At 34.5% G+C, this 25,411-nt stretch overlaps 1 protein-coding gene across 1 annotated transcript; it reads right to left on the reverse strand.

The window, feature by feature from the left end:
* Positions 1-2,081: 2,081 nt before the first annotated feature.
* Positions 2,082-16,881, reverse strand: CYLC2 (cylicin 2; the record flags this gene model as incomplete). The annotated part of the gene is made up of 4 exons (XM_082656875.1): positions 2,082-3,443; positions 4,900-5,021; positions 6,577-6,617; positions 16,808-16,881. 4 exons carry the CDS (start codon positions 16,879-16,881, stop codon positions 2,082-2,084), a joined length of 1,599 nt encoding a protein of 532 aa, XP_082513001.1.
* Between the last annotated feature and the right edge of the window lie 8,530 nt (positions 16,882-25,411).

The following is a 25,411-nucleotide window of genomic DNA, read 5'->3' on the forward strand; positions in this document are numbered from 1 at the left end:
TATAAATCCATGGGGATGGATGGAATAACTCAGGGAAATATATAGATAGAAAAGAGAAGAGGGACCAGGGTAAAAAGATACTGCTATTGGATTTGGCTACATGGAGGTTCCTGGTGACCTTGGTGCATTTCAGTAGAATAGTAAAGGCAGACACTCAGTTGTTCTTTCACTGTACATTAAATTTGAATCTAAAATTTGGCTTTTGAATACTGTGTTAGAAAATGATCTTAAAAGCATTTTTAGAGGTAAGAGGGGGATTTAAAATGATTTCCTAAACTAGTACAACATTGTTGTGTTATCAACTATACTCCAATAAAAAATGAAAAAAAATGATTTCCTAAATTCCCAGAGTGATGCTAACAATTTCAGAAAAGGTTGAATGCCTAAACATAGAATTTTACTCTAAGCAGAGGGAGAATGAGGAGTTTCCTGGAAGGGGGAGGAGAACAGTGGGGCAGGATTTGATTCTCTTTGTCATTGCAGCTGATCCAGATCAGCAAGGTAGGACCATCTGGAAGACCGTGAATTACAATAGCCATTAATCCTTGAGCAGTTGATGTATGGGGGACAAGGGCCAATATTTAAAGAACAGGCAAAACAGTTATACTTCACTATTAATAGAAAGTTAGCTCTTGAGGGCATATGGAATAGGAGACCCTTCCTTTAATATCAAGGAGAAGCTTTAACTAGGATCTAGAGTTTACACTGCAAAGAATAAAGGGGAGAGAAAATCACTTGGTGAGTTCTGCAACGATGCTGAGTTTATCTGAGAGAGAATGATTTAAATCAGAAAATATTTAATTGGCACTAATTGGCAGGTCCAAGATTTTACCTTTTGCTTTATATTGCTTTTTATTTTTCTTCACATTAATAAGATTCATGGGTCAAAAGAGAGTTTAATATAGTTATAAAGATATAAAGTTAATTGTTTCCACATCAAAATAATATCATATAGGTATTTTCACTCTGCTAGATTCTGTTGAATTCTGGTTAATTTGGTTTTGTATATATATTTATCAGATTATCAAGAATCAATATGTCTCATTTAAATTTACTCACATTTGTAGTTCGGACAATTTTGATTTTCATCCTTCCTTAAATGGAGAGAAGTTGGCCACCATTTTCTGTTAGAACAATCAAACGAAACTTTTGTTAAGTAATTGTTAAAATTATTAAAGTTCTATATCATAAGCCAGTCTCTTCTCCCTCACCTTAAATAATTCTACTTCCCTTAACCTTTTCATTGACACTTGTAAAATCTCCATTCATGTGGTGTTTCCCTCCATATTCTTAAATATTTCTTATTATGAAAAAGTCCAAACTTGCTGAAAGTCTAGTAAAAATCTAGTGAGCAGATTACGGAGATTTTATAAGAATGATAAATTTCAATTCAAACCTTTAAGTCAGTTTAATTGTTTTTAATCTTATTTGACTTAAAAGAAAACAAAACTAACTTACCAAGTATGTTTATCTTGTCTTGGAAGCAGAGTATTCAAAATCCATCCACCTGGTTGTAGCTGTTTATACTTCAGAGATGGTACAGGCTCACAAAAAAGCAGTAATTTTTTTCCTCTTTTTCTTTTTTTTTTTTTTTTTTCTTTTGAGGAACACTACCTTTAATTTGTATTTGTACTTATTTGAAAGTAGACTTTATGAAATTTGTTTGACTTCCTCTCATGACTCCTGTGGTTCTTTATTTAAATCTGTGGGTGCAATTTCAGGTTGTTTAAATCTATGGTTTCAATATCTGCATCCTTGAATTTTGTTGATGCCTTTGTTGATTTTTTTCTTCTTTGTATCCACAGATTCGACATCATTAACTTCTGAATATTCTTTATGAATCTTTCTAGGGATCTTTCATTGAATTCTTCATATCCCCAAATTTAGCATAAGTATCCTCCAAGTCCTTTTAACGTCTTTCTTATATTTTTCATGAAGGTTTTCTGAGCCCATCTTTGTGTTCTTCTTTCCCCCATTTAAAAACTTATTCCATTAATTCTTTGAATCCCCCTTTTCATGTATTCAGTTTCAGACTACTAAAATTGTTCCATCAAATACTCTTTTGAATTACCATCCAAGGCCTACTTGCCCTTCTTGGCATCTTTCTTCGCATCCTTCTTGGCATCTTTCTTTTCTTTCTTGGCAGCATCTTTTGACTCACTATCTGCCTCACCAGGCTTTTCATCTTTCTTATCTTTTTTACTCTCCTTCTTCTTTGAATCTTTCTTGTCCTTTGATTCATCTCCTTTCTCGCCAGGTTTCTTTGAATCCTTGCTCCCTTTCTTATCCTTCTTTCCATCTTTCTTTTCACCTTCTGGTTCTGTAATGGACTCCTTGCCCTTCTTTGAACCTTTCTTATCTTTTTTGGAATCTTTCTTTGCATCTCCTTTTTCACCTTCTAATTCTGTAGCAGACTCCCTGCCCTTCTTTGAACCTTTCTTATCTTTCTTTGAATCTTTCTTTGCATCTCCCTTTTCACCTTCTGTTTCTGTATCAGACTCCCTGCCCTTCTTTGAACCTTTCTTATCTTTCTTTGAATCTTTCTTTGCATCTCCCTTTTCACCTTCTGTTTCTGTATCAGACTCCCTGCCCTTCTTTGAACCTTTCTTATCTTTCTTTGAATCTTTCTTTGCATCTCCCTTTTCACCTTCTGTTTCTGTATCAGACTCCCTGCCCTTCTTTGAACCTTTCTTATCTTTCTTTGAATCTTTCTTTGCATCTCCCTTTTCACCTTCTGTTTCTGTATCAGACTCCCTGCCCTTCTTTGAACCTTTCTTATCTTTCTTTGAATCTTTCTTTGCATCTCCCTTTTCACCTTCTGTTTCTGTATCAGACTCCCTGCCCTTCTTTGAACCTTTCTTATCTTTCTTTGAATCTTTCTTTGCATCTCCCTTTTCACCTTCTGTTTCTGTATCAGACTCCTTGCCCTTCTTTGACCCTTTCTTATTTTTTTTAGAGTCTTGCTTTGCATCTCCTTTTTCACCTTCTGATTCTGTAGCTGAGTCGTTGTCCTTCTTTGAACCTATCTTGTATTTTTCAGAACCTTTTATTGCACCTGCTTTTTCATCTTCAGATTCTGTAACTGACTCCTTGCCCTTCTCTGAACCTTTTTTCTCTATTTTGACATCTTTCTTTGCATCTGCTTTCTCTTCTTTAGCTCCTAGTTCTTTCTCTGAACCTTTCCTAAGTTTTTCCTCTGAAACTGTGGACTCTGCTTCTGCATCTGATTTGTCCTTCTTGTCTTCCTTACTTTTCTTAATTATTGATGGAGATAAAGGTTTTGCTGCATCTTTAGCATCCTCCCTGGAGTGTCGAGCTGGTTTCTGTAGAGGCTGCCTCCTAGCAGCTAAATAAACAGATGGTCTCTCAGAAATTCTCATTAAAGAACGGTGCATCCATAATGGTGGTTTATGGGCTCCCCTTAATTTGTCTTCATCATATCTCTGAAATATTGGTTAGAATAATAATGAACAACTTGTGTGTGAGTTACACAGCCTTTATTACCAGATATTGAATACATTTAACTTGAACCATGAAAAGATTTTAGATTTTGATAAATAGTGGGTAAATGGTAGATTGCATAGTTTATTATGCTTTTTCAACTTTGTTCCTTTTTTGTATTAAAGGACAGCATGCCTCATTTAAGGCCTAATTTTAATTTAGAGGATCTTCATAATTCCCTCAAGATTTTATGTTAAAATTCTCACAGAACTTCACTGACTAATGACAAATCAGAACCTCTCTTCACAATCATGAGAGATTTAGGTTTTGTTTTTGTTTTTTGTTTTTTTACTCTGTGTTCTTGAGATTTCTTGGAATGTCTTCCCCACCTTCCATTTCTGTGCTAACTCAGAAACTAATTATTCTCTAATATCTAAGAGTTTCATGTTCAGGCATATCCTGGTCTCTATTGTCATATTCAGAGTCTCTGGAATTTAGAATGCTACCTGTGGTTAAAAGTAAAAGCCTAATACTCCTCTGCCTGACAAGATATAATTTGAGTATCAGATAGGAAACTGCAGTAATGATAACTATAACATTCAGTGGACATTAGTTTGAGCAGAATGGTACATTCTGTTTTCAACTCCTAATCAAATATTTTTAAAAGCTTAATTGCAAAAATAGCAAATTTTGGAAAGAATGTTAATGGCTGTAAAAATAAATTTAATAAAGAAAGGAAAATGAAAAAAGGATGAGAAAACAGAAGAAACCTAGGTTACTACTGATTAAATATATTCCCTAAAATAAACAAGAGTTCATGATATGTTATTTTGTGAAAACTTTTCTTGGAACATTTTCATATTCCTTGATGATTCCAGAAACATTGGGAAATATTAATCTTCTAATACTCAAAATCTGGAATTCTATATTATAGGAAATGAGAAAGCATTGAAACTTCCTTAGTTTATAATGTAACTCCATGATTCTCATGAGGGTGTTTCTCCAACTGGGGAATATTTTCTGAATATTCATACTAACTGTAGCCTTAGGATCTCCAGATTTCTGTGCTTCTTGGATACATATTTTCTATAATGTGGGATTGCTGAGCAAATATTTAATATGAAATAAGGGAGTAATTTTTATATACTGAAATGCAAATTAAATATATCTACTTTCTCCAAGTAGTAGAATTGAATTACCTTCAACTGTGCTGTATAATATGACATTTAAAGGCCACATGTGTGAACTGAATCAAATTGAATGTAAAATTCAACTGCTCAGTTGCAGTAGCCTCATTTCAAGTGTTCAGTAGCCATATTGGAATTGGAATGCAAAGATATAAAATACTTCCATCATCACAGAAATCCCATTGGTCAATGATGATCTGTAACATAAATAGCTATACATGATTTCACAAGATTATTACCAGTAAAAGTATGTGATCTTTTCAAAACTCACAGGAACTGTTTTGTCTTGTAGTTGGGAAGGTTTTGATCTCCTTCTTGTTCCTGGCCGTGGTGGTTTGGGAAATACCAGGGCAAAATGTTGCTGATTCCATGATTTTTTACTTAATTCACTGACTAAAATAAGAAAACATTAAGCATACACTTCAGAATAAATAGAATTTTATCAGACCTAAAATGGCAGTAAGTTTCTCTTGCCCATTCTTTCCCATTGCCCAAGTACTGTCAAGAGGTTAATAATTCATAAATAAATTTGGTTTGGTTTAGAAAAAATAAAAAATAAATAAATAAAATGGCAGTAAGTAATCATATGTAAATTAATAAATAAATGATTCAAATTATGGCTTCATGTATTTGGTAATGTTTGAAATTCTGTACTATTAATATGAGAAAATAAAATTTGATTTTTTAAAAGTTTAACTAGTTTTTTTTTTTTTTTTTTTTTTTTGGCTGTACGCGGGCCTCTCACTGTTGTGGCCTCTCCCGTTGCGGAGCATAGGCTCCGGACGCGCAGGCTCAGCGGCCATGGCTTACGGGCCCAGCCGCTCCGCGGCACGTGGAATCTTCCCAGACCGGGGCATGAACCCGCGTCCCCTGCATCAGCAGGCGGACTCTCAACCACTGCGCCACCAGGGAAGCCCTTAACTAGTTTTGTAGTTAATTATATAGTCATTGTGAAACTAATATAGTCTGTAATATAAATGGAAAAAAAACAGTTTTACTGTTTCCTTTTAATCTTTCTATCTCTTCCAATCTAGATTTTTCCTTTATACTCTTTTGGCTAGAATACAATTCTACTGAGAACAGAAATTATGGTAGCTACTTTTGTAACTCCCAAAGTACTTAGCACAGTTCCTATTTAAAATATTCAGTAAATATATGACTGAATGTAAAGGCTAACACTTAAGATCCCCTTAGTTAGTAACCATATTCTAAGCTACAAGAGTAAATGTCATACACTCCAGAACCGCATTGTCATCGGTGGCATACTAATGAAGAAAATCGATAAATAAAGAGTACCTACAGAATTGTGATTGTGAGAGTCGAGTTACATAGAAACTATAATATAAATGGTTAAAAATATTTAGGTTACCAATAAGACCTGTGAGAGAGATATCCTCATCTATTTAAGTATGTACAAAAATGCTGTATATAAGAGAAAATAGACTTGTCCTGTGAGTCTCCTAAAGATAGAATCAGGATCAATGAGAAAATATGCAGAATGAAAGATGTATTTAAGTTTAATATATGAGAGAAAATTGATTACTTGATATAAGAAGTCCTTCACCATCAGATTGACTGGCCTTGTCAAGTAATGAATTTTTTTGCCAATTATATGTCCGATATAGAATATCAGCAATGTAGCAGAAGACGTTCCTGACACAGGTAAGAAGTTATTTATCCATTTTTTTACACTGCCTTTCAACTGTAAGATTATCTAACTGTTTGAATTCTAACCTGTAAATATGTCCACCTTTATGTTGCTGAACATATTCACTTAATCTTCTGTGGATAGTAAGACAAAATATCTTTAGAAGGTATTCACTGAGCCCATGAGAAAGGTGCTTAGGAAAATTAAAAGCTGATTTTTAGTAATACTCCATGACAGCTGTTGTTTATTACTTATCCCTAAAATTAATCATACCTGTTTTAAAAAATTGAACTTTCTTACCTGGGATGTAATTATCACATGTCCCGAAGTTTATTTTTTGGCTATTAAAATAAGAGGGGAAAGTTTTAATTAATTTATACAAAATCACTCTATTTAACGATCATTACTGTACATAAACACTTGCCATGACCAACTAGAGAAATATTTTACATTCTTAGATCTCTATTATTATGTAAGATTACGAAAAATAGAAATGACCAAATATGTGTTTTTAACACAAACTTCAACATAACTAAAACAAGATGGATAAAAACATTTTTAAAAAAAAATCACCAGGACTTCCCTGGTGGCGCAGTGGTTGACAGTCTGCCTGCCAATGCAGGGGACACGGGTTCGAGCCTGGTCTGGGAAGATCCCACATGCCGCGGAGCGACTAGGCCCGTGAGCCACAACTACTGAGCCTGCGTGTCTGGAGCTTGTGCTCCGCAACAAGAGAAGCCGCGACAGTGAGAGGCCTGCGCACCGCGATGAAGAGTGGCCCCCTGCAGTTGCTCACTGCAACTGGAGAAAGCCCATGCACAGAAAAGAAGACCCAGCAAGCCAAAAATAAATAAATAAATGAAATTTAAAAAAAAAAAAAAAAGAAAGTCACCAAAATGCGTATCTGAAATATGGACATTTATGGGCTTTTTAATGACACCATGATTGAATTTTTCCCCACCTTATGCTCCAAATTCTCTTAAAATTGAACTATAAGACATTGTAAGAATTATAAGACATCATCTTAAAAACACTATGCCTAGGTGAGATCAGATCCTCAAAATAATCTCAGAATTTAACCAAATCCAAATCACTCAATGGCATGCATGTCTGTCTGTGAATGTGTGCATGTGTGTGTGTGTGTGTGTGTGTGTGTGTGTCAGTGTATATCACAAGCATTGATATGGATTTTGACTTTTTTTCTTCTCTAGGAAAATATGAGAAATAAAACTATGTTGCAAAGTAGTTTCTATTTACAAATTTCCATTTGTCTTAGTACTATATGAGCATGTTTATTCTCACAAAGGGGAGTTTTATATCTAATTCTTATTTATTTGTAATGGAGGCACATATTAAGATCTGTTAAAGAAATATTATTATACATCATCCCATTATATTACAGAAATAATGTCATTGTTGATCATGAGTGAGTTTGGGGCTTACACACACACGCATACACACACACATAAAAACACACATGCTCATAGAGTGATTTCCTTATTTTAACATTATATAAATATTAAGAATAAAGTGCAGTACAAAAATATCTTGGTACCTTCATTAAAATTTTTGTTCCCAGTAAAAAACCTGGCACATTTTTGCCACTCTACAAAATTTTGAATGAATTAATTGAATAAAATTCAGGATGTGTTGACTAAGTTACCTGGTCTAGTGATTTCTTAACTGAGGGCGTGTATTAAAATTACTCACCCTACTATATCTCTAGGTTTAAACCTAGCCAATCTACATTTATATACTGCTTAAGAAATTTTGATTTTCAACCATGATTATGAACTTCTCTTTTCTAAATGCTCTGAAAGAGGAACTGTGTCATGAAACAATATTATTAAATTTGAGATTTAAAAAGTGGTACATAGGCATGGTCCATTAATTTCTGTGTAAGCTCTGAGGAATATTCTTTGATCATAAAGCAATTCAATTAAAAATCAATAACAAAATTACAGTTGACCCTTGAACAACAAGGGTTTGAACTTCATGGGTCCACTTATATGTGGATATTTTTCAGTAATACTACCATACTACAAGATCTGTGGTTGGTTGAATTCCTGAATGTAATACCACAGATTTGGAGGGCCAACTATTAAGTTCTGTGTGGATTTTTGACTTTGTGGGAATTGGCTCCCCTACAGCCCATGTTATTCATGGGTCAACAGTATATTGAAAGTACATAAACATTTGAAACATAAACATCTCCTTCTAAATAACCAGCGGTCAATTTACAATTCACACTTATGAAAAAGAAGCAAATGGACAATAATTTATAACAAAAATTGTGGAATACTGCAGACAGTACATAGAGAGAACTTTATAGCTTTAATGGATTTTATTAGAAAAAAGTTTAAAATCAATGTTGTAAATTTCTGCTTTAAAATTAGGAAAATATCATAATAAAGTTAAAGGGAGAAAATAATAAAGCTTAAGCAAGAAAAATCAGTGAAAGGGAAAACAAAATTAGAGCAAATATAACCCCACTTTTATCAGTGGAAAGATCACCCAGACAGAAAATCAATAAGGCAACACAGGCTTTAAGTGACACATTAGACCAGATGCACTTAATTGATATTTTTAGAGCATTCCATCCAAAAGCAGCAGAATACACATTCTTTTCAAATGCCTGTGGAACATTCTCTGGGATTGATCTCATGCTGGGCCCCAAAGTGAGCCTCAGTAAATTTAAGAAAATTGAAAACATATCAAGCATCTTTTCCAACGACAAGGCTATGAGATTAGAAGTCAACTAACAAGAAAAAAAAAAAAAAAACTGTAAAAAACACAGATATGTGGAGGCTAAACAATGTGGATCATTGAAGAAATGAAAGAGGAAATAAAAAAAAATACCTAGAGACAAATGACAATGATAGCGCAATGACCCAAAACCTATGGGACACAGCAAAAGAAGTTCTAAGAGGGAAGTTGATAGCAATACAATCTTACCTCAGGAAACAAGGAAAATCTCAAACAATCTAACCTTACACCTAAAGCAACTAGAGAAAGAAGAACAAACAGAACCCAAAATGAGCAGAAGGAAAGAAATCATAAAGATCAGAGCAGAAATAAATGAAATAGAGATGAAGAAAATAGAAAAGATCAATGAAACTAAAAGCTGGTTCTTTGAGAAGATAAACAAAATTGATAAATCTTTAGTGAAGCTCATTAAGAAAAAAAGAAAGAGGGGTCAAGTCAATAAATCTAGAAATGAAAAATAGGAAGTTACAACTGACAGCACAGAAATACAAAGTATCATAAGAGATTACTACAGCCACTATATTCCAATAAAATGGAAGACCTAGAAGAAATGGACACATTCTTAGAAAGGTACAATCTCCCAAGACTAAACTAGGAATAAATAGAAAATATGAATAGACTGATCATAAGTATTGAAATTCAACAAAGTACAGGACCAGATGGCTTCACAGGCAAGTCTATCAAATATATAGAGAAGAGCTAAAACCTATCCTTCTCAACTCTTCCAAAAAACTGCAGAGGGAGGAGCACTCTCAAACTCATTCTGTGAAGCCACCATTGCCCTGATACCAAAACCAGACAAAGATACCACAAAAAAAAGAAAAGAAAATTACAGGCCATACACTGATGAACATAGATGCAAAAATCCTCAACAAAATACTAGCAAACAGAATCCAACAATGCATTAAAAGGATCATACACCACTACCAAGTGGGATTTATCCCAGGGATGCAAGGATTTTTCAGTATCCTCAAGTCAATCAGTGTGATAACACTACATTAACAAATTGAAGAATAAAAACCATATGATCATCTCAATAGATGCAGAAAAAGCTTTTGACAAAATTCAACACCAATTTATGATAAAAACTTTCCAGAAAGTGGGCAATGAGGGAACACACCTCAATATAATAAAGGCTATATATTACAAACATACAGCTAACATCATACTCAATAGTGAAAAGCTGAAAGCATTTACTCTAAGATCAGGAACAGGACAAGGATGTCCACTCTTACCATTTTTACTCAACATAGATTTGGAAGTCATAGCCACAGCAATCAGAGGGGAAAAAAAGAAATAAAAGGAATCCAAATTGGAAAAGAAGTAAAACTCTCTCTCTTTGCAGATGACATGGTACTAAACATAGAAAATCCTAAAGATGCTACCAGTAAACTACTAGAGCTCATCAATGAATTTGCTAAAGTAGCAGGATATAAAATTAATACACAGAAATCTGTTGCATATCTATACACTAACAATGAAATATCAGAAAGAGAAATTAAAGAAACAATCCCATTTACCATAGCATCAAAAGAATAAAATATCTAGGAATAAACCTACATAAGGAGGCCAAAGACCTACACTCTGAAAACTATAAGCTGCTGCTGAAAGAAACTGAAGATGACACAAACAGATGGAAAGATGTTCCACGTTCTTGGACTGGAATAATCAATATTGTCAAAATAACTATATTGCTCAAGGCAATCTGAAGATTTATTGCAATCCCTATCAAATTACCAGGGGCATTTTTCACAGAACTAGAACAAAAAATTTTTTAATTTGTATGGAGACACAAAAGACCCTGAATAGCCAAGTCAATCTTTTTTTTTTTTTTTTTGGCCACGCCACACAGCATGTGGGGTCTTAGTTCCGCCACCAGGGATCAAACCCATGCCCCCTGCATTGGAAGTGTGCATTATTTTCTTAACCACTGGACTGCCAGGGAAGTCCCAAAATCAATCTTGAGAAAGAAAAACATAGCTGTAGGAATCAGGCTCCCTGACTTCAGACTATACTACTAACCTATGGTAATCAAAACAATACAGTACTGGCACAAAAACAGAAATACAGATCAATGGAACAGAATAGAAAGCCCAGAAATAAACCCACGCACCTATGGTCAATTACTCTATGACAAAGGAGGGCATGACTATACAGTGGAGAAAAGACAGTCTCTTCAATAAATGGTACTGGGAAAACTAGACAGCTACATGTAAAATAATGAAGTTAAAACATTCTCTAACACCATACACAAGAACAAACTCAAAATGGACTACAAACCTAAATGTAAGACTGGATACTATAAAACTCTTAAAGGAAAACATAGGCAAAACACTCTTTGACATAAATGGTAGCAATATCTTTTTCAGTGCATCTCCTAGAGTAATGGAAATAAAAAGAATCAAATGGGACCTAATTAAACTCAAAAGCTTTTGCACAGTAAAGCAAACCATAATCAAAAAGAAAAGACAACCCACAGAATGGGAGAAATATTTGCAAACATTGTGACCTAATTAAACTCAAAAGCTTTTGCACAGTAAAGCAAACCATAAGCAAAAAGAAAAGACAACCCACAGAATGGGAGAAATATTTGCAAACATTGTGACCAAGAAGAGATTAATCTCCAAAATTTACAAACAGCACATGCAGCTCAATATCAAAAAAAAAGAAACAACCCAATCAAAAAGTGGACAGAAGACCTAAATAGACATTTCTCTGAAGAAGACATACAGATGGCCAAGAGGGACGTGAAAATATGCTCAACATCACTAATTAGTAGAGAAATGAGAAATGCAAATCAAAACTACAATGGGATATCACCTCACACCAGTCAGAATGGCCATCATCAAAAAGTCTACAAACAATAAATGCTGGATAGAGTGTGGAGAAAAGGGAACCCTCCTACCATGTTAGTGGGAATATAAATTGGTATAGCCACTATGGAGAACAGTATGGAGGTTCCTGAAAAAACTAAAAATAGAGCTACCATATGATCCAGAGTCCCACTCCTGGGCATATATCTGGAGAAAAGCATGGTTCAAAAGGATACATGCACCCTAGTGTTCATTGCAGCACTGTTTATAATAGGCAAGACATGGAAGCAACCTAAATGTCTATTGACAGATTAATGGATAAGAAGATGTGGTACACATATGCAGTGGAATATTACTCAGCCATTAAAGAGAATAAAATTATGCCATTTGCAGGAACATGGATGGACCTGGAGATTATCATACTAAGTGAAGTAAATCAGACAGAAAAAGACACATATCATATGATATCACTTATATGTGGAATCTAAAAAAAAAATGAAAAAAATGAACTTATTTACAAAACAGAAACAGACACACAGACATAGTAAACAAACTTATGGTTACCAGAAAGGAAAGGTGAGACATATGGATAAATTGGGAGTTTGGAATTGACATATACACACTACTATATTTAAAAGTAGATAACCAAGAAGGACCTACTGTGTAGCACAGGGAACCATGCTCAATATTCTGTAATAACCTAAATGGGATAAGAATTTGAAAAAGAATAGATATATGTATATGTATAACTGAATCACTTTGCTGTACACCTGAAATTAACACAATGTTGTAAATCAGCTATACTCCAATATAAAATAAAAATTTTAAAAAACCAAATTAGTGCAAATATAAAAATCCAAAATTTGTTTTTGAAAAGATTATTAACATTTATTAACTTTTAGGATTCCCTGGTGGTGCAGTGGTTGAGAGTCCGCCTGCTGATGCAGGGGACGCGGGTTCGTGCCCTGGTCTGGGAGGATCCCGCATGCCGCAGAGCAGCTGGGCCCGTGGGCCATGGCTGCTGGGCCTGCGCGTCCGGAGCCTGTGCTCCGCAGCGGGAGAGGCTGCGGCGGTGAAAGGCCCGCGTATCGCAAAAAAATTTATTAACTTTTAGAAAAACTGATGAAGAAAAACAGAACACACAAATTACCAATATCTGGAGAGATGAAGCCTTTGTAATTATATAGATTTTAAAGGATAATGAGGAATATCAGTAACAATTTTATTGTAATAAACTGAGCAACTCAAGTGAAATAGATGAGCTCCTTGTAAAACTCAGTTTATTTACCAATACTGACACAAGATGAAACAACAAAAATGTGAAGAGCCCTATAATTATTAAATAAATTTAATTCACTATCAAAAACCTTCCCAGAAAAGAAGGCACAGGCCCATGGAGTTTTATTGATAAATCAAATTAAAAACTTAAGGGAAAATACTAACAACTCTACACAAGTTTTTCAGAAACAAGAGGAAGCAGGAAGATATTTAAACTCATTTTTGAGATCAATATAAGTAACCCTGTCACCAAAATGTCTCAAGGACATTACCAGAAATGTATATTATAGACTAATACCATGCATTAACATAGATGCAAAAATTCCTTAACAATTTATTAATTATTCTTGCTGAACAATCTATAAAAAGGCTAACATATCATGATCATTGAGGTTTACTCTCTGCAATGTAACCTAGTTAGTTTAATATGAATTAATCGTTGTAATCACTCCAAATAACATATAAGAAATTCATCTGATTATCTCAAGATATGCAGAAGTAATTTTGAAAAAGAGTAACATTCATTCATAATTAAAAACTCTGGGTGCTTCCCTGGTGGCACAGTGGTTGAGTGTCTGCCTGCCGATGGAGGGGACGCGGGTTCGTGCCCCGGTCCGGGAGGATCCCACATGCCGCGGAGCGGCTGGTCCCGTGAGCCATGGCCGCTGAGCCTGCGCGTCCAGAGCCTGTGCTCCGCGGCGGGGGAGGCCACAACAGTGAGAGGCCCGCATATTGCAAAAAAAAAAAACCAAAAAAGCAAAACTCTGATAAAACTAGGAATAGAAGGCATCTTCCTCCAATAGATAAAATGAGTCCTGACAATAGTTATTATTAAAATCAAATTAATTAATGGTGGAATATTGACTGTCTTTCCTCTATAAACTATAAACAAGGCATGGATGCTCACTTCCTTCAGCATTGTAATCCAGATGCTGTATTGTTCCATAAGGCAATAAAAGCATTAAAATGGAAAGGAAGAAGTAAAATTGGACTTTATTCACAGAGGGCATTGTTTAGTAAGTAGAATATCTAATGACACCTAAAAAATAATTTAGAGATATTTTTTGAACATAATAAGATCATATGATACAAGGTCTAATTATATCAACTAATTATATTTCTATAACTAGAAAAGTTGGGCATATAAATTTAAGAAAACAATATAATAGTATAATTTGTAATAACAAAAATTATTTTAAAATAATTTTATTGAAATATATGTGAGACCTGTATAAGAGAACTAAAGAAAAACAAATTCCTCAGGGAAATTAAAGATGAAAGGGAAGAAATATATATATACACACACACACACATATACACACACACACACACATATATATCTGATTAGAAGTAAAAGAACCCTTTAAACCCACTAGAATAGCTAAAGTTAAGGATTAATGACACCAGTCATCAGCTACAATATAGAGCATCTGACATGTTCAGCATCAGTGGTGGATGTACAAATGGTACAACCACTTTGGAATACCACTTGATTTTTTTTTTAATTTTTTCTTTACTTTTTTTTTGATATGGACCATTTTTAAAGTCTTTATTGAATTTGTTACAACATTACTTCTGTTTTATGCCTTGGTTTTTTGGCCGCAAGACATGTGGGATCTTAGCTCCCTGACCAGGGATCGAACCCGCACCCCCTGCATTGGAAGGTGAAGTTTTAACCACTGGACCATCAGGCAAGTCCCTTGATTTTTTAAAAATAAAGTTAAACATACACATGTTCTGTGTATGGTTCAGCATTTCCACTAGTAGGTTACCCAAGAGAAATCTCCAAAAAACTTGGGAAAAATGTTTATAGCAACTTTATTCATAATAACCCAAAACTAAAGTAACCCATAATAATCCAAAACTAAAGTGATCAACAGGAGAATGGATAAACTAAGTATGGTATATTCATGTAATGGAATACTACTCAGCCATGTAAAGGAACATATTACTGATGTATGCAACATGGAAACATGGATGAATCCAAAAAAATATATTATACTGAAAGAAAAAAATCCAGAAACCCAAAAGCATATATGTTATGATTTAATTTGTGTTAATTTCAAGAATAGGCAAGATTTTCCATGGTAACTTAGCAGCCATTTGTGGGGGAGAGGCAGAATGGACTGACTGGCAACTGGCAAAATGTAACTTAATGGTGTGGTTGAAAATTCTTATGTTTCTTAAGGTTGGTTAGGTTAGAGTTAGTGACAATTCAATACATTTAGTTTTATTTTTACTGAGAAGAATTTATAGGACCCCTAAAATAGCAATGATCCAAATACCATAGTTCTCACTCTCTATATAAATTTACGTATGTCATAAGCAGTTAAATCAATTTAATCTTTTAGGACTGGAGAGAATTTTTCCATTCTTTCCCCTAAGTCTAGTTCTGCTGGTGAGAGCATCTCTCCCCTTGCCTCTCTGGGACAGTCAAGAAATTTTCTAGACCAGGATGCATTCAGATTCAATTCTTGAAGTTTCTTATGAAAAAAATACGATCTCTCAGTGTATGTTTTATTGGTTTTTATTTGAAAACTATTTTTATGTGAATATAAATTTACTTCTATCCTTTTTAAAATGTCCCTCAAAAGTGTGAAGATGGTCTAATTTAATTACTTACTCTAAAAAGAAGAAGAAACACAACAATTAAGTCAAACGGTTGTTATTTTGTGATATGCCTAGTTTTTTAATTAAGGTCTTGGAATACACACACACACACACACACACACACACACACACATACACACACACACACACAATAACTAATACTTCATCTTAACTAAGATTAAATGGAACACAGAAGCCACAAATCCGCCTTCACTTCAGGTCCACATATCTAAACATTCCAAAATCAGTCTCAGTGTCCGTCAGCTTTTTAATGTAAAGAAGATACACATTGTCAGCCTTGTGGAATGTAATATTACAGATTACAGTAATGTACATTACATTGTAATGTTACACGTGTACAATATAGTAATTCACAGTTTTAAAGGTTATGCTCCATTTATAGGTATTATAAAATATTGGCTATATTCCCTGTGTTGTACAATATATCCTTGTAGCACTGGTAATCACAAGTTTGTTCTCTATATCTGTGAGTCTGTTTCTTTTTTGCTATATTCACTAGTTTGTTTTATTTTTTAGATTCTATATGTAAGTGATATCATACAGTGTTTATCTTTCTCTGTGTGACTTATTTCACTTAACATAATACTCTTCAAGTCCATCTATGTTGTTGCAAATGGCACAATTTTATTCTTTTTTATGGCTGAGCAGTATTCTATTTCATATATATCCCAATATATCCTGACAACCGGCTCTGGATTTTGGGATTCTGTGTCAGATGCACAGTAAATAAGGCCACAAAGGACTTAGCAGAAAGTTTTCCAGGGACGGACTGGGGCCTGAGTCATTGTTGTATTGCTAGAGGGGTCTCGATGTAAAGGCAAAGGTCAAGAGCCACATGGGTATTTTCTTGCTGAGGGATGGCTCTATGTGTAGTATCCTGAGATTTCCTGTCTTTTTCTAACATTTTCTAGAGCAGTGTTTCTCAACCTGAGTGTATTTTGAATCTCCTCCCCCAGGGGATATTGTGCAACGTCTGAGATATTTTTGATTGTCACAGTTGTGTGCATGTGTGTGTGTGTGCGTACGCATGTGTGCACACATACTTGCTGATACTGACATCTAGTACGTAGGGAACCACAAATGCTACTAAACATCTTATAATGCACAGGACCCCCATTCCTTCCTGCCCCCCACCCTGTCCTCAACTCCAATAAAGAGTTATCCCCCCTAAAATGTCAATAGTGCCGAGGTTAGTAAACCCTGTTTTATATCAAGGTGAAACCCTAGGCCAAGATAGTAAGAGAGGACTTATTAATGCAGCACAGGGGAGAGAAAGATAAAATGTACAGTGGATATGAGATCTGGAAGCTAATGCTGGAAGTTTTTAAAGTTCAGATTTTTAGATACCTATCTGATGCCAAATCTTCGGGCAAACCTCTTGCACTTCCCTCAGATGTCTTAGACCTATTCAGTATTAATAATGGAAGGATTGAGTTGACTGACACTACTTGAATTGAAGACAAAGGCAAGAAGAGGTGAAACTCTTGAGTTGGGTTGTTGCGATTTGGATGAACAAAGGTATTAAAGAAGATTAATTGGGCAGGGGGTGTACTGAGCTCAAAGAGGAGAATTTTCTTTATCAGGTACAAAGTTGGTAGTCATGGCACAGAAATGTAAGTCTAATATTAAGTTCCTATCATTGTTGGAAGAGTTCAGAGGAAAGACAAGCAGAAAATTATTTTCTCATCTCAAATTCTCTGTTAAGAGAATGGGAAGTTGCCACTTGAGCCTAAGGAAATATGATAATTAAGGATTTTTATGTGGGCTTCATTGGCTAACAATGAGGCCATTTGATTGTGAATTCAACTGCACTTTTATTCTGCAATAGCACAAGAGTTTGGGGATTACAGTAGAAAACAACATAAAGAAATAGTCATAAAACCAAAAATAGGTTTTTAACCATTATGGTGAAGTTATTTGAAAGCTACACAATCCTCATGATAGTAGTAATGAAATCAATATTTTATTGTGCTTAAACATTTTAAAGTAAGTACAATATGATGTTATTCTGACATGGTGTATTCCCAAGCAGAGATTACTGTGTAATAGTGAGCAAGTCACTCAACATCTAAAGTAATCAGGACAAATACAGTCAAACATTTTACTAAAGATTGTCCTTTAAAGTAGTGATTGTATTATAATGAGGTAGGCACAGGGAAGCCTGTTTTATTTTCAAGATTTGTGTTTTATCTTTTCTTTAACAGTAATGTCCAAAGAAAACCCAGTTACACTTTCCTTTATATTTCCAGAGTTACATGCCTTTGCCTTTGTTCCATGTCTTCACAGGAAAATGGTATACATAATTGAAAGGTTTTATTTTCCTACCTCACTTTAACACAAGATAAATTAAGAATATGGACACTATTATCATCAAACTTCCCATGTCTGCATAGTCTGCTTTTCATTGCAAAGTACTTTTGCATACTCAGTATTTCTCAAGGGGATACAATTAGTGTTTAGTTGTTCTTCTTTGTGTTGGGCTGCCCCACTTACTACCAAAGGTTTAACACCCTTGACCCATGCTCTCTAAAGTTCAGCAGCACTCCTTAGTCACTGTGACAAAAAAAATGTTCTTATAAATTTCCAAATGGCCTCTAAGGAGATGATAGTTATCTGAATGTCAATCATGAATTCTTTCATTCTATATGATCCAAAATACAATATGATAAAAAAAATGAAGAATCACATGGAAAAAGAATTATCCATAGCCATGTATATATTTTACCCAAGTGAATGAAATAGTTAAGTCTTGGATCAGAACAACTTATGATATTGCTTGAGAACATAAGTGTCTGTTAAACACACACTCTCTTGTTTGTCGGTGACATAATAATAATATAACAAACATCTCTTTACATTAAAGAGAATAAATGTAAAGTTAACTAGAGCATTTCAGTTATTTTAAAACATAAAATTTGACAAGAGGACTTACAGTCTTGGTACAGACATTTCCCCCACCTATGATTTGCCAGGACTTAAGCACTATGAGTTCAAATTAGTGATGTTGAGAGGTGACATCATAAAGAGGCCAAGACCACTGAGAGTTAAAGGGGAAAACAGGAAGAGCCACTATTACTTGTGTTTTCCACTATTACTTGTGTTTTATGTTCTCTAATATTCAGTCTAATATTGGTGTTTACTTTCATTCATTATTACTGACTAAATACAACTGGTAGTTTCAAAATAACCAATTGATTTTACATCTTAATAAACAGATTGTTTCAATTTTTTATATAGTTTTAATTTATTGATGAAAAGGATGAATCTAAACATTTATCTACTAAGCTTGATTGTAATCCTAACTTCCCTGACATTCATGTATCTTTTGTTAAATCATTTGCATAACTTAACATTGCCTTTTCCCATTGTAACCTTATGGGCTGCTCATAGATACAAGGTTTTAAAGAAGGCTAGGTGATTATTAAAATTACCAACTTACTGACAGAGCTGAGTTAGATAATTTTAATTCTGCCTACCACTCCACCCCACTAATAGATGAATAAAAATACTACTAGTGGGGCTTCCCTGGTGGCGCAGTGATTGAGAGTTCGCCTGCCGATGCAGGGGACCCGGGTTCGTGCCCCGGTCTGGGAAGATCCCACATGCCGCGGAGCGGCTGGGCCCGTGGACCCGTGGGCCACGGCCGCTGAGCCTGCGCGTCCGGAGCCTGTGCTCCGCAACGCGAGAGGCCACAATAGCGGGAGGCCACAACAGGGAGAGGCCTGCGTACCGAAAAAAAAAAAAAAAATACTACTAGAGTAATATTTGAAAATGTTGCCATTATTTAGCTCCTTTTGGGGAATTTCAACTGACGTTTTTTTCCCCTAAAGAGTAGTTTGTTTGTTTTTTTTAAATTTTGTTGAAGTTTAGTTGATGTACAATGTTGTGTTAATTTCTGCTATACAACAAAGTGATTCAGTTATACATATGTATATCCTTTTTCACATTCTTTTCCATTATGGTTTATCACAAAATATTGAATGTAGTTTCCTGTGCTATACAGTAAAACCTTGTTTTTTATCCATCCTATATATAATAGCTTGAATCTGCTAATCCCAAACTCCCAATCCTTCCCTCCCCCATCCCCCTTGGCAACCACAAGTCTGCTGTCTATATCTTTGAGTCTGTTTCTGTTTCATAGATAAGTTCATTTGTGGCGTATTTTAGATTCCACATATAAGTGGTATCATATAGTATTTGTCTTTCTCTTTCTGACTTAACTTCACTTAGTATGATCATCTCTAGGTTCATCCATGTTGCTGCAAATGGCATTATTTCAGTCTTTTTATGGCTGAGTAATATTCCATTGTGTGTATATGTATATCACATCTTCTTTATACATTCATCTGTTGATGGACATTTAGGTTGTTTCCATGTCTTGACTATTATAAATAGTGCTGCTATGAACATAGGGGTGCATGTATCTTTTTGAATTATAGTTTTGTCTGGATATATGTCCAAAAGTGGAATTGCTAGATCATATGGAAACTCTATTTTTAGTTTTTTGAGGAACCTCCATACTGTTCTCCATAGTGGCTGCAACAATTTACATTCCCACCAACGGTACAGGAGGGTTCTCTTTACTCCACATCCCCTCCAACATCACAGCCTCACACCATACACAAAAATAAACTCAAAATGGCTTAAAGACTTAAATATAAGACATGACACCATAAAACTCCTAGAAGAGAACATAGGCAAAACATTCTCTGGCATAAATTGAACCAGTGTTTTCTTAGGTCAGTCTCTCAAGGCAATAGAAATAAAAGCAGTGATAAACAAATGGAACCTAATCAAACTTAGATTTTGCACAGCAAAGGAAACCATAAACAAAACAAAAAGACAGCCTATGGACTGGGAGAAAATATTTGCAAATGATGTGACTGTTAAGGGCTTAATTTTCAAAATATACAAACAGCTCATACAACTCAATAACAACAGCAACAACAACAACAACAACAACAAAAACAGGCAAACAAACAACCCTGTCGAAAATGGGCAGAAGACCTAAATAGATATTTCTCCAAAGAAGACTTACAGATAGCCAGTAGGCACATGAAAAAATGCTCATCATTGCTAATTATTACAGAAATGCAAATCAAAACTACAATGAGGTACCACCTCACAGCGGTCAGAATGGCCATCATTAAAAAGTCTACAGGGGCTTCCCTGGTGGCACACTGGTTGAGAGTCCACCTGCCGCTGCAGGGGACATGGGTTCGTGCCCTGGTCTGGGAAGATCCCACGTGCTGCAGAGTGGCTAGGCCCGTGAGCCATGACCGCTGAGCCTGCACGTCCGGAGCCTGTATTCCGCAACGGGAGAGGCCACAACAGTGAGAGGCCCGCGTACCGCAAAAATAAATAAATAAATAATGCTCTAAAAATTTATAACAATACACTTTTCATAATCTATGGTAAAGGCATCATCAAGAAAGGTAGAAGAGACGATTTTGCAAATACTATCAAAACTCTCTTTCTCAGTAGTATGCCCACTCGTGTGATGTCCTGGGGTCTCATCATCCCTTCATATACATCAGACAATCAACACTTGAAAGCTTCTTTAAAATGCAGTGGTCTGTTGGTACCAGGGATAAGGCCCAGGACCTCAACATTCCTCTTAAACACCAAACTCCCATAGATAAACTTGAATATCCAATATAGACTCTAGCACTGTACACATAAATATATCTGAATAACAAAGGTGATTATAAAACTGCAAAATATAAATGTAATATGATGAGAATACTACAGTGTAGAATTTAGCTAGGAATAAAATCACCTCCAGAGAAGCAAAGTGCAGAGACGTTACAGATTAAAATAAGTTTGAAATATTTACTGATTAATGATGTTTCTCACATAAACCAAAGTTCTGAGTATAAAAAATAAGATCTTTCTAAAAAAATCAAACAAAAAAACAAAAACAAAATCAGATCTTTCTAATATTATAGTTACTTTTTTCAAAATGAACAATATGGAGCACACACACTGTTACACTTGTTATTTCTTTCTTATATTTTTTCCTTTAATTTAAGTAGTGATTCTTTTTCAATTTACCAGTCTCAAGGTATCAATACGTCTGCCTAGGTCCTGTAGGATAGAACTCCCTATCAGTCCTTACGTAGCTATCTCGGCTTGGTTTCCTAACATAGGGGTTGACAAACATTGTTTTATTTTGTTCTAGATTTGGTTTATTTCAACCCTAGTTCTCCACCATTGGTAATTTCAACCATAAAACTGGACAGTGGCACCATTTCAACTCCATTTCATATCTGGATAATGTATTTCTGGCTTTGGCTTTATTTTGGTGCCAAGTTTTAAACCACTTACAATGTGTGAACTATGTAGTGGCACCAACTCACATCAATGTATCTATATTTGTGGCCTTCTTTTGGTAATATATTTATTTCTGAATTATAAATCCTTCTTTGGTGTCAACATGACTTAATTATTTATTACATTTAAGTGTATCTAATATTTCTGTGGGTTGAGAAGTTATTAGAGATTTTGTCATGTACTCAGTTCATTGCCTACCACAAGGAATCTTTTCAAAAAGTGTCACTGGATTAGAAAGTAGAACTTTATTTAACTATTGAAGCAAACTTTGAATTTCCACATCAAATATGAACATGCAAATATGGAGGGATTATCAGTAAGAAGCAACTGAAGTATCACTCTGCTTCATATAATGACTGATGCCAAAAGCAAACTTCAGAGCTCTCACTCCCCCACATCTCTCTCTCTATCTCTCTCTCTTATATATATATATATATATATATATATATATATATACACACATACACACACACCAACAGTAGCTCTATATTTTAAAAGTGACGGTAACCAGTACTCTTTTAGAAACTACCTGCTGATAGTCCACATGGATCAAAGAAATTCAAGAAGTGGGCCTCTCCGTAGCTCTCAGAATTTCCTTTTTAAAGCTGATATCATCTGTTTATGAAGCATCAGGAGAGATCTTCCTCTAACTTAGTGCCTGGATAAATTAAATGCTCAATAAACATTTGTTGAATAAATTAATAAATTTGAAATTGAACATGCAGTTGAATAAGAAATCACATAAATAAGTGTCAGGGTTTTCACCCACTGTCTTCCTGGAAACACAATTTAGAATTTGAAAGAGGCAGTCAATTTGGGCTTGCCACACCCTTGTCCAAATGTTTACAAAGTTAAGTGTTAAACTAGTCTCATGAAGCAGTTGTTTTAATAGTAAAGTTAGATTGTTCTCAGGCATTGCAACTTTTGACATACTGAAGAAATAAAGATGTTGCCACATAAAAAGCTATTTCCAAAATGTTGATTAACTTAAATCAGTATAGAAGAGATCTAACCATTCCTGCCCTTGATTTTTTATGTGCCATAGGCAAAATTGATTATCTCTAAGCACTTTAGATGTCTAAAACAGTGGTTTAGTGTCCCCCATTATACTCGGGTTATTACCATGTATCTACTCTCCTCCATTTAATTCTGGTATCAATATGCATCTTTTTATTTGAGAATATTTCTTTCGTATGTATCAGAACCACCTGAAGGACTTGTTAAATACTGATTGTTGGGACCCAACTCTAGAGTGTCTGATTTAATGGTTCTCTGGTAGGGCTTGAGAATTTACAGTTCTAACAAGTTCCCAAGTGAAAATAATACTTCTGCTAAAGAGACCACACATTGAAAATTATTGCTTTAGGCCTGTTGCTATGATTTAATAAATTAAAAAATAATTATTTAATCTTGTTATTAGAGTTAGTTGGAGGAAAGGGTCATCATTGCTATATATAAACATGTATCAGTAATGACAAATGACATTGTACTTTTTAAATTTAAAAAAAAAATTTATACAATTTTTAAAGATTACACTCCAATTACAGTTATTACAAAATATTGGCTGTGTTCTCATGCTGTATGCTACATCCCTTTAGCTTATCTTACACTCAATAGTTTGTACCTCCCACTCGTTCACCCCTCTGTATCCCCTCCCCCACTCCCCACTGGTAACCACTAGTTTGTTCTCTATATCTGAGAGTCTCTGTTTTGTTATATTCAGTAGTTTGTTGTATTTTTTAGATTCCATATGTAAGAGATATCATACAGTATTTGTCTTTCTACGTCTGACTTATTCCACCTAGCATAATGCCCTCCCAGTCCTTTTTTTTTTTTTAGAAAATTGATCATATGTCTTTCTTCTCCTGCATTAAAATAAAATTTTACATTCAAAATTGGCTCATTATTTTGGAATGTTATTTCATAAATAATCTAGGAAAATAAAAATATAGATAAGAATTTTTAGTTCATTCTTAATGCAATTATACTATATATTTCTGTTACAACCAAGAGAATGCAAATGCTATTAGTTAAACAGTTTGTCACAATTATGTTTATCCATAAATCATTTTTTAGCTTGGAAAATTGTCTAAACTTCAGTTAGAAGGTTGCTTTTCTTCCTTTGTGCTTAGCTACAAATTTAATTAGCTGCAATATCTTTTCCCTCTTACAAAGTTGTTTGTTTTTGTTTTGTTTTCTTTTGCTTACTTAAGTGACAGTAATTAAACTGTCAGTGAAAGGAACATTTAGAACACATACAAGAACATAACACGTGTAAATTTTGGTTATTCTGCTATGCCAAGTACAGGAAAACTGTGATATAAATGATAATGATAGAACAAAATAAATTGCTTTGAGGATAACTGATTTTAGATAGCAATTGCAAAATCTTTTTTTCCAGCTACTCCACTCAACTCTGGTGTTAATATACATCTGTCTTATTTGTTTGGGTATTATTATCCAAATATAAATATCTATCAAATCCAAGTATCTTTTGTACTATGAATGTCAAAACATTGTATTTCTGAATATGGTATTCTAAAGAACCCACTGTTGGCTAGAACATTTGTTATGTGATTACAGATGCTCAGTTTATTTATTCACTCATACAGTAAACACTTATTAGATTTCTGTTGCACATCAGGAGTTTTACTGTCTATGATATGCAAACATAAGAATTATGTTATAAAGTTCCTTGAATATATTAACATAGAGAAACTTGGAAGAAACTAATTTCAAGCCAATTTGAGGAAAATATGAGGATAAAAAAATCATCAAAGATTTTTCTTACTCTTTTTCTATGACTTAATGAAATAGTTTCCATTGTTATCCCTGTTTTTATTTCAATATCCAAGTGTAACATTTGATTAAGTTGCAGATCAAGAAGTTGTACGTAGGCTGTTTGGTTCCAGAATCAGTTCTTTTAAGCACTGCACATATAGCTCATAATCTTTCTACTTGCAGAAGGAAGTCTGAGGGGTTATGTGATCACAAAGAAACAACCCTGCCAAGAGAATTCAAAGAGTAATGTTTTATAGAAAGATGGTACTTAATCTGGGTCTTGAGGGATGAGAAATACATGAGCATTGATAAAACATAGAAATATAAAAAATTAAGAAGTAAGGAGAAAGAAAAGTAGTTTAATGTGGAACAACTGACACAGAAAGAAAAAAGTGTTGAAAGATGAGGTTAGGATTTAGGTAGGCATAAGTTTGGTGTAATATCTGTATGCAAATAAAATAGGTTTAGATGATGGTTGAAGAGGAAGCAAGTGCACAGTTAAAAATATAACAAGACAAAACAGTGACATGGGC

Source organism: Grampus griseus (assembly GCF_964374135.1).
Source record: "Grampus griseus genome assembly, chromosome: 6".
NCBI classification, from domain to species: Eukaryota; Metazoa; Chordata; class Mammalia; order Artiodactyla; family Delphinidae; genus Grampus; species Grampus griseus.